Genomic DNA, 15,144 nt, shown 5'->3' on the forward strand with positions numbered 1-15,144 from the left:
GAGAGAGAGAGGAGAGAGAGAGAGAGAGAATGTGTATGTGTGTGTGTTAGCTGTTGCCTTCAAGGAGTTTATGATCTGCAGAACTATAGGAAAAGCAGGAATCTTGGGGAAAGACAGATAACCCAATTTTTCCATGTATGTAAGTGCAAGAAGAGATAAGAAAGCCTTCTTCAGCGATCAATGCAAAGAAATAGAGGAAAACAACAGAATGGGAAAGACTAGAGATCTCTTCAAGAAGATTAGAGATACCAAAGGAACATTTCATGCAAAGATGGGCTCGATAAAGGACAGAAATGCTATGGACCTAACAGAAGCAGAAGATATTAAGAAGAGGTGGCAAGAATACACAGAACTGTACAGAAAAGATCTTCACGACCCAGATAATCACAATGGTGTGACCACTGACCTAGAGCCAGACATCCTGGAATGTGAAGTCAAGTGGGCCTTAGAAAGCATCACTAGAACAAAGCTAGTGGAGCTGATGGAATTCCAGTTGAGCTCTTTCAAATCTTGAAAGATGATGCTGTGAAAGTGCTGCACTCAATATGCCAGCAAATTTGGAAGACTCAGCAGTGGCCACAGGACTGGAAAAGGTCAGTTTTCATTCCAATCCCAAAGAAAGGCAATGCCAAAGAATGCTCAACCTACTGCACAATTGCATTCATCTCACACGCTAGTAAAGTAATGCTCAAAATTCTCCAAGCCAGGCTTCAGCAATACGTGAACTGTGAACTTCCTGATGTTCCAGCTGGTTTTAGAAAAGGCAGAGGAACCAGAGATCAAATTGCCAACATCCGCTGGATCATGGAAAAAGCAAGAGAGTTCCAGAAAAACATCTATTTCTGCTTTATTGACTATGCCAAAGCCTTTGACTGTGTGGATCACAATAAACTGTGGAAAATTGTGAAAGAGATGGGAATACCAGACCAGCTGACCTGCCTCTTGAGAAACCTATATGTAGGTCAGGAAGCAACAGTTAGAACTGGACATGGGCCAGTCAGAATGGCTGCGATCCAAAAGTCTACAAGCAATAAATGCTGGAGAGGGTGTGGAGAAAAGGGAACCCTCTTACACTGTTGGTGGGAATGCAAACTAGTACAGCCACTATGGAGAACAGTGTGGAGATTCCTTAAAAAACTGGATATAGAACTTCCTTATGATCCAGCAATCCCACTGCTGGGCATACACACCAAGGAAACCAGAATTGAAAGAGCACGTGTACCCCAGTGTTCATCGCAGCACTGTTTATAATAGCCAGGACATGGAAGCAACCTAGATGTCCATCAGCAGATGAATGGATAAGAAAGCTGTGGTACATATACACAATGGAGTATTACTCAGCCATTAAAAAGAATACATTTGAATCAGTTCTAATGAGGTGGATGAAACTGGAGCCTATTATACAGAGTGAAGTAAGCCAGAAGGACAAACACCAATACAGTATACTAACGCATATATATGGAATTTAGAAAGATGGTAACAATAACCCTGTATACAAGACAGCAAAAGAGACACTGATGTATAGAACAGTCTTTTGGCCTCTTTGGGAGAGGGAGAGGGTGGGATGATTTGGGAGAATGGCATTGAAATACGTATAATATCATATATGGAATGAGTCGCCAGTCCAGGTTCGATGCAGGATACTGGATGCTTGGGGCTGGTGCACTGGGATGACCCAGAGGGATGGTATGGGGAGGTAGGAGGGAGGAGGGTTCAGGATGGGGAACACATGTATACCTGTGGAGGATTCATTTCAATAATTGGCAAAACCAATACAATATTGTAAAGTTTAAAAATAAAATTAAAAAAATAATAATAAAAGAAAAAAAAAAAAGAACTGGACATGGAACAACAGACTGGTTCCAAATAGGAAAAGGAGTATGTCAAGGCTGTATATTATCACCCTGCTTATTTAACTTATATGCAGAGTACATCATGAGAAACGCTGGACTGGAAGAAACACAAGCTGGAATCAAGATTGCCGGGAGAAATATCAATAACCTCAGATATGCAGATGACACCACCCTTATGGCAGAAAGTGAAGAGGAACTCAAAAGTCTCTTGATGAAAGTGAAAGTGGAGAGTGAAAAAGTTGGCTTAAAGCTCAACTTTCAGAAAACGAAGATCATGGCATCCAGTCCCATCACTTCATGGGAAATAGATGGGGAAACAGTGGAAACAGTGTCAGACTTTATTTTTTGGGGCTCCAAAATCACTGCAGATGGTGACTGCAGCCATGAAATTAAAAGACGCTTACTCCTTGGAAGGAAAGTTATGACCAACCTAGATAGCATATTCAAAAGCAGAGACATTACTTTGCCAACAAAGGTCCGTCTAGTCAAGGCTATGGTTTTTCCAGTGGTCATGTATGGATGTGAGAGTTGGACTGTGAAGAAGGCTGAGCGCCAAAGAATTGATGCTTTTGAACTGCGGTGTTGGAGAAGACTCTTGAGAGTCCCTTGGACTGCAAGGAGATCCAACCAGTCCAATCTGAAGGAGATCAGCCATGGGATTTCTTTGGAAGGAATGATGCTAAAGCTGAAACTCCAGTACTTTGGCCACCTCATGCGAAGAGTTGACTCATTGGAAAAGACCCTGATGTGGGAGGGACTGGGGGCAGGAAGAGAAGGGGGCGACAGAGGATGAGATGGCTGGATGGCATCACTGAATCGATGGACATGAGTCTGAGTGAACTCCGGGAGTTGGTGATGGACAGGGAGGCCTGGCGTGCTGTGATTCGTGGGGTCGCAAAGAGTCGGACACGACTGAGCGACTGATCTGATCTGATCTGAAGTGCATATTGGATTTCCCGAGTGGCTTAGTGGTAAAGAATCCACCTGCAATGTAGGAGACACAGGTTCCATCCCTGATCCAGGAAGATACCCTGGAGAAGGAAATGGCAACCCATCCTGGTATTCTTTTTTTTTATTCTACACCACGGACAGAGGAGCATGGCGGGCTACAGTCCACGCAGTCTCAAAAGAGTTGGACACAAGTTCGCAACTAAAGCAACAAAACTGCATATTAACTCACGTATCTGGTGTTATATGCTGGGGAAGGAGACTGATGAGATAAGGAAGGGACCTGAGAAAGGTCTGACTGTGGGAAAATGGAAGCATATAGGTTGTGCTGAGCTGGGAGAACACAGGCTGCCTTGTCACAAGGCGGGGCAGTTGGTTGGAAAAGAGAGGAGGTAATTGGTGGAGGGCCTTGAAACCAATAATTTAGATAGATTGGGCATATTAACAGCAATGATCGGAGGACCGGGAGAGGAAGATTACTTGCTGTGGTTGACTGTGGCAGAAACCGACAGGGCAAGATGACAGCTGAAACGTTTGTTTTGCATAAGGGCGGTTTCAGGTTTGTGTAATTTTGCACAGATCAAGATAAGGGATTCGGGGGTCATGATTGGTACAGAGCAGAGATACAATTCTTTTTTGGCTAAAATCCTGTTTCCCCTTTTCCCTCAGAAATAATGGCTGAGTAGGAGTGGTGTGTCCTAGCCAACTCATTGGAAAAGACCCTGCTGCTTGGAAAGATGAAAGGCAAAAGGAGAAGGGGACAGCAGAGGATGAGATGGTTAGATAGCATCACTAACTCAAAGGACATGAAGTTCAGCAAACTCTGGGAGGTAGTGGAGGACAAAGGAATTTGGTGTGCTATAGTCCCTGGGGTTGGAAAGAGTCAGACGTGACTCAGTGACTGAACAACAAGTGGAAAATATCAGAGTTGAGGATGCATTTAATTAACCTAGCCCAGGGAATCGTAGCTTAGCCTGGCCTAGCTTTGTTGTTGTTTATCACTAAGTCATGTCTGACTCTTTCGTGACACCATGTACTATATAGCCTGCCAGGCTCCTCTGTCCATGGGATTTTCCAGCCAAGAATACTGGAGTGGGTTGCCATTTCTTCCTCCAGGGGATCTTCCTGACCCTGGGACTGAACCCAGGTCTCTTGAGTCTCCTGCATTGGCAGGTGGATTCTTTACCACTGAGCCACTAGGAAAGCCCAGCTTAGATCTGCTCAAAACACATTAGTCTACAGTTGAGCAAAATCATCTCTTTAAAAATACAGTGTTTTTTAAGACATCTCAGAAAAAAGGGGGAGTGATGTGTCCTCACCATGATAGGGAACACAGACATGAGATACCAGCCTGGTGGGTTTTTTTTTTTTTTTTTTCGTTTTGCCAGACCATATGGCATGTGGGGTCTTGGTTCCCTGACCAGGGATTAAACCTATGCCCCCTGCATTGGGAGCATGGAGTCTTAAGCACTGGACCATCAGGGAAGTCTGCAAACCAGGATAGATTTTACTGGAACTCATTATTCACTACTGCGCAGCAATATCATCTTTATAGCTCTCCCCATGTACATCTGCTAAACGGAGGTGTTGGGCTTTTTAAATTTTAATATTTATTTATTTGGCGATGCTGGGTCCTAGTTGCTCCATGCGAACTCTTGGTTGCAGCGTGTGGGATCTAGTTCCATGACCAGGGATCGAACCCATGCCTTCTGCATTGGGAGCTCAGAGTCTTAACCACTAGACCAGCAGGGAAGTCCCTGGCATCTGTTTTTTTTTTTTTTCAAAACAGACAAATAAAAGTCGTACTTAGGTTTGGATCTGGTACGGCAGTGTCTTAGATTGTCAACTGTTCTCTGCCTCGGTTCTTATGGGGCAGCTGTCATTTAGGGCAGAGATCATTTAGGGATGAGCATTGAGAGAGGTCACAGCCCTTCTGGCTCTGTGTTCCCGAAACCATGGCAAACATGTGGCACGTGTCCTGAGCCCTGGGAGGTGCCGTTCCTTCTGTTGCTCTGTCTGTAAAGGATCCAACCTTTTGACAGTTTTTACAGCAAATGCTGGGGCAGCTCGTGAGCTAATTAGGAGAAACCCTGATAAGTGAATGCCAGGTCCCTTGGTTCTCTGTCGTCTTCTGTGGAGTAGACAGCCAGTCGAATAGCCTCCCTTGGGTGGCTGATCACTCTGTCCCCTGACATCTATGAAACGGGGTGTCACCTCTCTGCCAGCTTCTCCAGGCTTGAGTCTTTTCTGTAAAGCTGAAGTGTCTTCTAATTCTCAGACATCTCACCCATGGCAGTCAAACTCAGTTCTGTTTCTTCGGGAAAGTCTGCCCTTTTCTGTCTGTGGCCTCTTCCTGTGTCGTGTCTGGCTTTCCACGCACCCTGCGTGGTTGTCTGCAGCAGGCACAAGGGATTAAAGAGAGCAGTGGGAGAAAGACGACTCCATGTCTGCCAAAGCCCAGAAACCAAGTCGTCGTTTTGGGACTGTCAGTCTAAACCTGGCCCGTTGTAAGAAGAGGTCGTGGATTTGTGTTAACGTTTCCCCAGTTAATAGACCCCGATCAGCCCCATAGGTTATTGGTGCCAGTTGCTTCCAACAGCAGGAAACGTGCTGCATTCCCGCTACGTCCTCCGCCATGGAGCCGTAAGTGCTTAGCGCTATTTCCTTAAACCATTCAAGGTTGATAAATGACAAGCACTTCACTCTGGGTAGAGCTCATAAATTCAGCCCCTACCAAAAATAACAAGCTGACAGCACTTAGTCCTGTTTATAAAGTTCATACATATCCATCTCTGATGGAGGTGCGGGGTGGATCTGGGAAATAGCACTGCAGCCCGTTAAAGTAATGTGAGCGCACGGCCAGGACGCAGCACGACGCACCGGGCACCCTGGCTCCCTGCCAGCTACCCTGCTCACCACGGGCATCTGAAGGATGAGGCTGGAGCCCACACGCCATGGAGTCCAGAGCCCTGCTCCTTCCCACAAACGGCCTTTCTCACTCCCTCCACCACCCCTCTTCTTTCTGCAAGTGAGCCCCTGCCTCCTCTTCCCTAGGCTGAGGGGAGGCAGTGGGACACGTCCCTTCAGGAGGAAGAGATGGATTCAAGCAAATCCATCCATCAGCCCAAGGAGCTGTTCTCTTTCTGGCAATCTGGGAAAAATGGCAAACCCTCCCAAAAGAAGGGCCCATAAGTGCAAAGCCTGAAAGACTTATGTTCTAGCAGGTGTCAGAAGAGGAAATGTTTTAATTTAAAAAAAAAAAAAAAAGGGACTTCCCTGATGGCCCAGTGGCTAAGACTTGGCATTCCCAAGGCAGGGGGCCTGGGTTTGATCCCTGGTCGGAGAACTAGACCCTACATGCCACAACTAAGAGTTTGCATGCTGCAGCCAAATAAATATTAAAATAAATGAATAAATAAGAGACTCATCCAACTGGTCATGGCTCCTTAGAGACCTGGCAGGTCTTGCTGGGGGGAGGCTGGGAAACAGTGACTGAACGACCCAGGCCCCGGTGGGCCGAGGAGGGAGTGAGCCGTCACAGGCGGAGCTGCAGCCGCATGCTCAGTACCGCACTGAACATTCAGTACTGCAGACAGGACAGCCACGTTGCCTCTCAGACACCAGAAGAGCGCAGAGAACATTCCTTCCCTTTGCAACAGCTTGGACCCGAGCCGCAGACGTGCTGTTCCCTCCGGCTGGCACGACCCCCTCCCCCCCCATTCCTGTATCAGAGGACCAACTACCGCCTGGCTTTGGAGACCCAGCTCAGACCCAGCATCTTCCCCGGAAGGCCCCTCTCTCCCCACCAGACCCCCAGGCCTGAGCTATGTCCCCTCGAGTCCTCGGTTCTGTGAGCATTTGCCAGGTTGCACTTTCCTCCTCCATTCACCTGTCTTCCCCGTCAGCCATGAGCAGGGACAGCGTCTTGTCCCGGATCCCTCATTTATCCCTGGGGCCGAGCGCAGTGACGAGGACGTAGTGGGTGCTCAATAAATGTTTGTCAAGTGAGTGATGGCGTGGTTAGCGCGATGAGAATTGATGGTGCCCTTCCTGATTTGCCATCCATCACCCGTGGAGTGGAACACGACTGGGAGGCTTTAAACGATGCCACTTGCGAATGTAAGGAGAAGAGGCGGGGTTAGAATGAGTAATCACCCCCTTTTATTGAGTATTTACTGCAGCGCCTTCTCAGGCTTTTAAAATGTATCAGTGCACTTAATCCTGAGATCAATCTGCTAAGACAGGTTCTGTTCATTATCCCCATTGCAGAGCACAGGGAAGTTCAATAACTTGCCGAAGGTTACACGGTGGCAGCGAAGAGATTCATACCGAGGTTAGATAACCATGGTTTCTCTCTGCCTTGGAGGCTGGTTCCTGGAAAGAATTAAGCTCGAATCTCCAGAGGCATCCATCTTGTGTAATGGTTTAATTTCTCTCCTGTGCATGAAGAATGGGTACAAGTCATGTTCCATTGCAGGGAGAAACCAGAAAACAGCCTCTCGGATAACTTTCTGTGGTTCACGAGACAGGCAGGGTTAGGTGACAAAGAATTGGTTTGTTTATTTATTAAAGTGTTCATCAAATTTGTGACAATATTACTTATATTACAATATCATGTTCCAATGTTTCGGCCTCGAGCCGTGTGGGATCTTACCTCCCCAACCAGGGATCAAACCCACACCCTCTGCACTGGAAGGGGAAGTCTTAACCACTGGCCCACCAGGGAAGTCCCTGAAGAATTGGTTTTAGACGATAGTTGAAAGTTTGGCATCGCAAGTGTTCCCCAGCCACACTGAACTACAATACTGTCGTTTCCTGCAAGGACCGTCTAAGCTGTTTGGCCTCTAGACCTTCCCAAGTGCTCTTCCCTCTGCCTGTCACACACTTCGCTGCTCACTCCTCCTTCCCCAAGTCTGGTCCTCACTTGGCTTCCCTTTTCCACCTGCTCAGATGCAGTTTCTCAGCCCTCCCAGGTAGAGGGTCCCTTCCTGCCCCCGATGTCCCTGTCATGGGCCCTCACAGTGCGGTAGCGCTGACAGCTACACCGGGAGCTGACCTGTGTGCAGGGTGAGAGGAATGATCACCTGTTCCTGACAGGTTCCCGCTCCGGGCCTGTTCTCTGAGAGCAGAGACTGTCTTCTGTTCCTCATTAACCTCCTGTACCTCATCTGGTGCTTGGACACAACTTGTGTTCTCTAAATGTTTGTTGAAGGAGTGGATGAACAGTTCATTTTTGCTTTACACTTTTGAGCCTCAAGGGTTTTTTTGGCCACACCATAGGGCGTGTGGGATCTTAGTTTCCCAACCAGGGATCAAACCCACGTCCACTGCCTTAGAAACATGGAGTCTTAACCACCAGAGAAGTCCAGAGTCAAGGGCTTTTCCTTTTTTTTGGAGCCAAGGGTTTTTTAAGTGGTCAAGTGTGTCCTGTCGCACAGCCACGTCTTGTGTGTACACACTCGGCGGGCGCCATGGGGAGTGGAGAGATGACCGGTGTCGCTCCTGTTCTGAGGCGCCCACCGGCTCTGTGGGCCAGCAACGGAACTAGAGGCAGGTGTGGTCACGTGCTGGCGAGTCCAGGGACGCCCCATCACAACCCAAGACCTCCCTTCTGCAGGGTGTCCTGAGAACCGCTGGGAGCAACTGTGAGCAATGATTCTCGTCTGTGAAGAAGTAGAAACCCACATTAGGAGGACTCAGCAGGCTGCCCGCCAACTTTGGGGGAAGGCATGTTGAAAAGTGCAACCTCATGTAGGTAACAGCACGCTGGAGGTTAGGTGTAACCCAAGAGAGACTCTTAATGACTTAAGAATAGAACACTTTATTTTATAAATAGAGCGGAGACAAAATCGGATGTATTTAGGACACCTCCACCTGGTTTCCTTGGGCATCTTAGTTGAGCTTTACTTTGTCTAGAACTTAATTACTCATCTGTTTCGCTCAAAATTGGCTGCTCCTGCTTCTCCCATCTTCCAGCCCTCCTTTCCTGGGACCACCTGATGCTCAAACCCAGAAATTCAGGTGTTTCTCTCAACGCTTCTCCAGTTCTCAGCCTTCCTCTCCTTCCCACTTGCCTTTCTCTAGGTGGGAGTTGTCCTCCCTTCTGGCTTTCTTGATTCCAGTCTCCTTTGGGTTTCCCTGGTGGCTCAGACAGTAAAGACTCTGCCTGCAAATGCAGGAAACCCAGGCTCGATCCCTGGGTCGGGAAGATCCCCCGGAGAGGGAATGGCCATCCACTCCAATATTCTTGCCTAGAGAATCCCATGGACAGAGGAGCCTGCTGGGCTATAGTCTATGGGGTCTGAAAAGAATCAGACACGACTGAGAGACTCACACTTGCTCCAACCCATTCTCCACCATATTGTCAGTGTGCACTCTAGAATGCAAGTCCGATCCCATTATCCGTCTGCCTGAGGGTCTTTGGGTGGTCCCCTCCACACCCCCCCCAAGTTCAGGCTGTCTTGTTTCACCTCTGCCAGATGACCTGCATTTCTTTGTAGAGATCAGGACATTTGTTTGTTTTGAGATGTATCGCCTTTCCTCCTTTAACTAATTCTCCTGGGTTCTTTAACGCTTTTCCCCACGTGGGTCCCTGCTTGAGTCTCTGGCGGGGAACATGCCTCCAGCATTTTGAGTGTCTAATGTTGCTGGACACATAGAATGCTCTGCGGTGTCTGCTGAAAGATCAGCTCAGAGGACGGGGCGGGGGGTTCGCTGCTGGCTTAGTTAGGTTAGGATTCTGGGCTTTCACTGCCATGGCCTAGGTTCGATCCTAGGTCCAAGAGCTGAGAAACCATGAGCCGCGTGGTGCCGCCAAAAAAAAAAAAAAGATTAGATAAGAGGAAGCAGAGACTTTAATTTACCTTGAGCTATAAAGGAATAATATCTGGCCCTTCCAAGAACAGGTTTTATTTAAGGTGGGAGAAGAGTGTTAAGACCCCAGTCATTTACTGGAAAAGATGGCTGGGGAGTGCTGGTAAGAGAGCAAGCCAAAAGGAAACCCCACAGAGCAGAAAAAGAGGTGATCTGGGGACGGTTTGCCTACCTTAGACCATTAAGAAAACAGCCCATGTCTGCTGTAGCAGGCTGCCAAGGAAGGTCTCCTTATTTATACAAGAAGGGGACAGGTCTGCAGTAGGTAATTAATGACTCAGACTCGTTTCCAATTTGACATCCTACATTTAGTTCTTAGAGTCAAAGTTGAAAATTCAAGACAGGCATTCTGAGTCAGTGTGAGAGCCACCCCTCCCCCCCCCCCAACACCTCTCATTGCAAGCCCCATGGGAACAAAGACATTGTCTCTGCCTTCAGCAGAGATAGTTTTGCATTTTGGAAACAAAGAGGTAGAAGGAATACCTTGATAGGAGATTGTGTTTGAGGATTTAAGCTCCCAAGTCAGGAGATCCAGTCAGCATCCTCTCGGGGGTTAGGACGCAGCGCACACCCCGCAGCAGACAGCCCGTGCCTGCCAGAACCCTCCCTGCCGCGGCTGTGAGCTATGGCGGACGGGGCGCCTTCACCTTGATCTTCTGGGCCGCCGGGTGTTCCACTGCTCCAAGTTAATGTCTGCTCTTAAGCGTTACGTTATCTGGTAGCAAGGTAGTCATTTATAATTTATATACTATGTGCCGGCTTAAAATAGAGACAAGAGGATCATCGGCGTTCTGAAGCTCCTAGTTTTCCAAAATAACATTTCTTCGGTAAAGTCTGCCAGTGGGAATTAGAAAAACCTGCCGTGAATTAAAAAGCCCTTTGTCCTGAAGTCAGGCTGGGACACAGATGTGCCAACAAGCATTACTAGTAAAGACCTCCACCTCTGGGGTGGCGCTGGGGCCCCACTGAGTTCCCAGAGTGGGCACAGGGGCAGAGCTAGAGGGACATTTGGAGAAACGGCCCCCGTGAGGGACAGACGCCAACCCGCACCTCCACCCCTTGTCTGCTGAGTATTTATCTGGCTGCATCAGGGCGTAGTTGCTGAAAGCGGGATCTTTGGTTATGGCGACAGGGCTCAGTTGCTCAGTGGCACGTGGGATCTTAGTTCCCGGACCAGGGTTCGAACCCACTTCCCCTGCATTTGAAGGTGGATTCTTAACCACTGGACCACCAGGAAAGGCCCTGTGCTGCCTTTGGTGTCCTTCCGTGTAGGCTGCTCCTTTGCTCTATTGATGTTGACAGTACAGACCAGGATGTACCGTTGAGTTCCTTGTAGGGAACACACTGTCCACTCACATACATTAAAAATAGAAAAATCCTGCTTGAAACGCCCTCTGTTAGAGTCAGGTCTTAGCAGAAACGAATTGAATCTTAGAGGTCTTGCTTGTTTTTTTCTTTTTTTCCTTCTTTTATAAGAAGTCTCTGAACCTGAAATTTTCCCCAGTGCTTTTTCATCATACATCTGGAATATGCCAGGACCTTGGGTGGAGATTTCTTTCATGAGGGCAGGAGAAGAACAGACGCCCCTCTGAAGTCCGGTGTCCTTGCTCTTCTGATGTTTGGTGACCTCGTAGTATTTGAATCCACCATCTGTGACCATTGATCTCCATGATATGGCTTACACTCATCCATGTACCCGGGTGTCCGTTTGAATGTCCACCTGATACTTGGGGGCCGCTGGGGTCTGGGCGAGGGGCTGCTAAGGAGTAATGTGGGAACATCCTGGGTGATATAACTGGAGAGCCACAAGGTGGCAACATTTACTAAGCTGCTGGGCATTTTCTTCCCCTATTATGATATTGAACCTACTTTTCCAGCCATAAGATTGAAGAGCAGAGAAAAAGGGTTTAGCAGCCATTGCTTCAGGTCCTTCTAAGGGAACACTGTGGAATTAGCACACAGCAGTGTATTCCTGTCTGTTTGTTCCCTGGGTTTCCTGTGAAATTGCTGTGTGAGTATAGGTGGGACCCTTTCCCCTACAGCCTCCGTTACACATCGTTACGGGGGGAGACTGTGATTTTGCTGGCTGGTCTCTGATGGTGCCTTTTCCTCCTGATTTGTGACTTTGATTATAACTTCCTCCCCTATATTGCTTTTAAAAATATCTAGTAAAACTTGTCTTTACATTTTAAAAAGCTAGCCTTGTATCGAAGGGCAGAGTCGTGATTAAAAAGAAGATTGACAGTAAAATATCGAGGAAATGGATGTCCCTGGGAGCTCACCCCGGGTTAACTGGAGAAGCTCGACTCTCCTAAATGAGGATGCTGTTTACCAGCTTTCCAAAATTAGCAGCTTTGGGGATATTAAGATCTGAAAGGAACTGTCCAAGGGAGGTATTGTGTATGCTTTGCAGCGATTAAGCCATTAAGCTCTAATTGGTATTTTCCCACTCATGGTTTTGTGCAGGAAGCTTCACAATTATTTAGGAATTCTGTGCTCACCAGCCATCTCAGCGTCGTCCCCACCTTTCGGAACCCGAGAGCAGGGGGCACAGAGGAAAGGGTTTTTCCTGTGAGCGGACTGCGACTCTGGCTCAGCCAGCTCCCCTGTGGGTTCTTCCCTTGCAGATGAAGTGGAAGGGGAAGGACCTGTTTGACTTGGTGTGCCGGACCCTGGGGCTTCGCGAAACCTGGTTCTTCGGCCTGCAGTACACAATCAAGGACACCGTGGCCTGGCTCAAGATGGACAAGAAGGTGGGCCTGGACCCCGAGGACACTAGTGGGGCTGGCGTGGGCTCCGAATTTCCCCTGAGTGTGTGTCTAGCCTGTTGCTCATCATGGAACATTACAGGTGCACAGTAGAGAGGGGGCGGGTCGCAGAGGAAGTCACGTGGGACGTGGGTCTGGGGAGGCCCCTCCTCTGCTCTCCAGGCCCGAAGAATCCCCCAGGACTGACCTGCCACCACTCCTGGCTTCTTCGTTTGTCATTGGATGTCACCTGATTGCTCCAGGCTTTATGCTGTTCAGTAGACTGAGCCTGGAGTCAGGCTTTGTGAATAAAAATTACTATTGTATTATCTCTCTCTCCCTCCCCCCCCACCCAATTTATGTCTTTGAAAGATTTTCTCAGGGCTCGTGTTCTTTAGGGAATTTTTTTCAAGTCTTTTTGAGAAACACCATGGCCCAACTCAATTTACTCATTACCATGATCTAAGGAATAAGGAGTGCCCTGGTCCCCACAGTGAAGGAAGAATGTCTCTTTTGTTCTCGTGCTTCCTGGGGCCTCTGAGGCCTGGTGGACGAGTCTGGGCTCCCAGCAGTTCTAATGTGGCTCAGAAATGGATATTGCCTCGGGGAACTACCCTCTGCGTGGCTTCTTATATGCGCACAGAGACACTGTCACCTACTTACCTGCCTACCTAACCGCCAAGATGCTGAGAGCAGGGCCATACGTATTTGTCAGTAACTCCTAAAAGACCCCCAAATCTCAGAGTGAGTCAGTGTCGAATTCTTAGCCCAGATTACTCCCTGCAGTTGCTTACCCCATCTTATTATCTGCTGCTTGGCATGATAAACAGTGCAGGCCTTCTGTCTTTCACCAGTTTGATGCTGAACCCAAGTGTTCAAATTGTGTTTACGCACGTAAATCCGAATCTTCTCATTGGGATGGCTGCCGGTTATAAATTTCACGTGGAAATTCCCAACGATCATGAACGTCCCCGATCAGGTTTATTTTTAATTTCTCAGGCACCGAGGCCAGGAATTTGGGCAGGAGCCTGGAGGGTTACCCACCAAAGGCAGCAGAACCACTGGTATCATTTTATGGCTCTCGGCAAAGTAAATTTGCAGTCGTACCTGAGTGTCGGCCAAATGGATATTAGACTGGGGGGCCTCAGGAGCCATGGAGCCTGCTGCTCAAAAGAAATAAATTATGACACATGTTAATGGAGCCTTGTAGCCTGTCACATGGCATGTTTATGTCCTGAGATGAAATTCATTCTGGAGAGCAGATGGCTCAAGCTTTCCAGTGGGTGGATGGAATTGTTAGAAGATTAAAGGCCGCGTGGTTTACTGGCTGTGCTCAAGTAGTTCATGGGGGCCTCTCTAGAGGTTCCTTGAAACACAGGGTTGCCCCGATGGACAGGTTTCACCTCTTGTTGCTCAGTTAATGATGAGATGATTCGACAGAGGTCTAGTTTATCATCTCTAAGCTCCATTCCACTGTGGACTTAAATGCTGGAGGTAGGCAGCCAGACCAAACAGTAAAGGAAGATTCCACGACTTGAGAAAATTAAAAAACCTTCAGCCTACCATAAAGGATAGTGCCTAAGACCCTCAGGTTATAAATTTCTAGTTGTTAGCTATCTCTGCAGCCTTGAAAACATTGGTGCCTTAATATTCTTAGCTCCACTCACCACTTGGGGGTATTGATTCATTTGGTTCAGAGACGCCATGTGAGTGAACATCACCTCCTGTTATAGGTGGCTCTGTGAATGCTTCAAACTGTAGAATCACAACCCTTGGGGAATGTGACGAATTTAGAAGGGAGAACAATGTTTATACACTCCCTGCAGAAGGTTCTTTGATGGTGGCCCCGGGAGGGACAGGGGCCAACCTAGCTTGTTTTCCTTTCGCTCTGCGATCCCACAGGTGCTGGATCATGATGTCTCAAAGGAAGAGCCGGTCACCTTTCACTTTCTGGCCAAATTTTACCCTGAGAATGCCGAGGAAGAGCTGGTTCAGGAGATCACGCAACACTTATTCTTCCTGCAGGTACCCCTTTCCATGCTACCCACCGATCCTAAAAGTACCCACTCCACCCACCCCCCCAGAGGCGTGGCCACAGAGGCAGTCTGGGCTGACCCCTCTGTGTTGACCACACATGCCTCCACGTCCTGAAAACTCTTTCTCCCTCTGGAAAGCCAGTCCCTCTGGTTCTGTCATGAAAAAACAAGCTTCAGGACAGAACTCTGCTTGAGCGATGAGAATTGATATCAGATGAAATTGCGGAAGTGTGATGGCGAAAGAACCCATGCCGGCAGCAGCTCCCTCACTAGATCCATCTCTTTGGAGAGGGATCCCGTTTTCTTCCCCACTAACTTAAAAGTACTAGGTAGTTGCCCTGGAAGTCTGAACAGAGAGTCTTGCAAAAAGGAGTTCTACCAAAAGTTCAAAATTCACTCTCATGAAGCTGGGACTTCAGCATTCCACCGACACTTGAGATTCATCAGGCTTCAAGCCACTGTTTGTCCAGGGTTGTCTTATTTTCCATTTATTTTCCACTCCAAGATTGTGAGCCTCTTTAAGGCAAGGCTCACTGAGTGCACGGTGGCCATCCTGTAAGTTGCTGTTCCACTGAATTGAAGAAATCAGGAGATCCATAATTGGAGGTTCAGAGACCGCTGGAGCTGGCCCCCTGGAGGGGCAGCCAGGGGACAGGAGCGAGGGTGAGAACGCTTAGTTTTGTTTGT

At 48.2% G+C, this 15,144-nt stretch overlaps 1 protein-coding gene across 4 annotated transcripts in view; it reads left to right on the forward strand.

Moving 5' to 3' along the window:
• NF2 (NF2, moesin-ezrin-radixin like (MERLIN) tumor suppressor) overlaps nt 1-15,144 on the forward strand; it is a 74,697-nt gene that overhangs the window by 15,772 nt on the left and 43,781 nt on the right. For all 4 annotated transcript variants that reach the window (XM_019977419.2, XM_019977420.2, XM_019977417.2 and 1 more), the window contains exons 2-3: nt 12,302-12,427; nt 14,324-14,446. In XM_019977419.2, coding sequence (XP_019832978.1) covers nt 12,302-12,427; nt 14,324-14,446 — 249 coding nt within the window. The remainder of the gene's footprint in view (nt 1-12,301; nt 12,428-14,323; nt 14,447-15,144) is intronic.

Source organism: Bos indicus, chromosome 17, assembly GCF_029378745.1.
Source record: "Bos indicus isolate NIAB-ARS_2022 breed Sahiwal x Tharparkar chromosome 17, NIAB-ARS_B.indTharparkar_mat_pri_1.0, whole genome shotgun sequence".
NCBI classification, from domain to species: Eukaryota; Metazoa; Chordata; class Mammalia; order Artiodactyla; family Bovidae; genus Bos; species Bos indicus.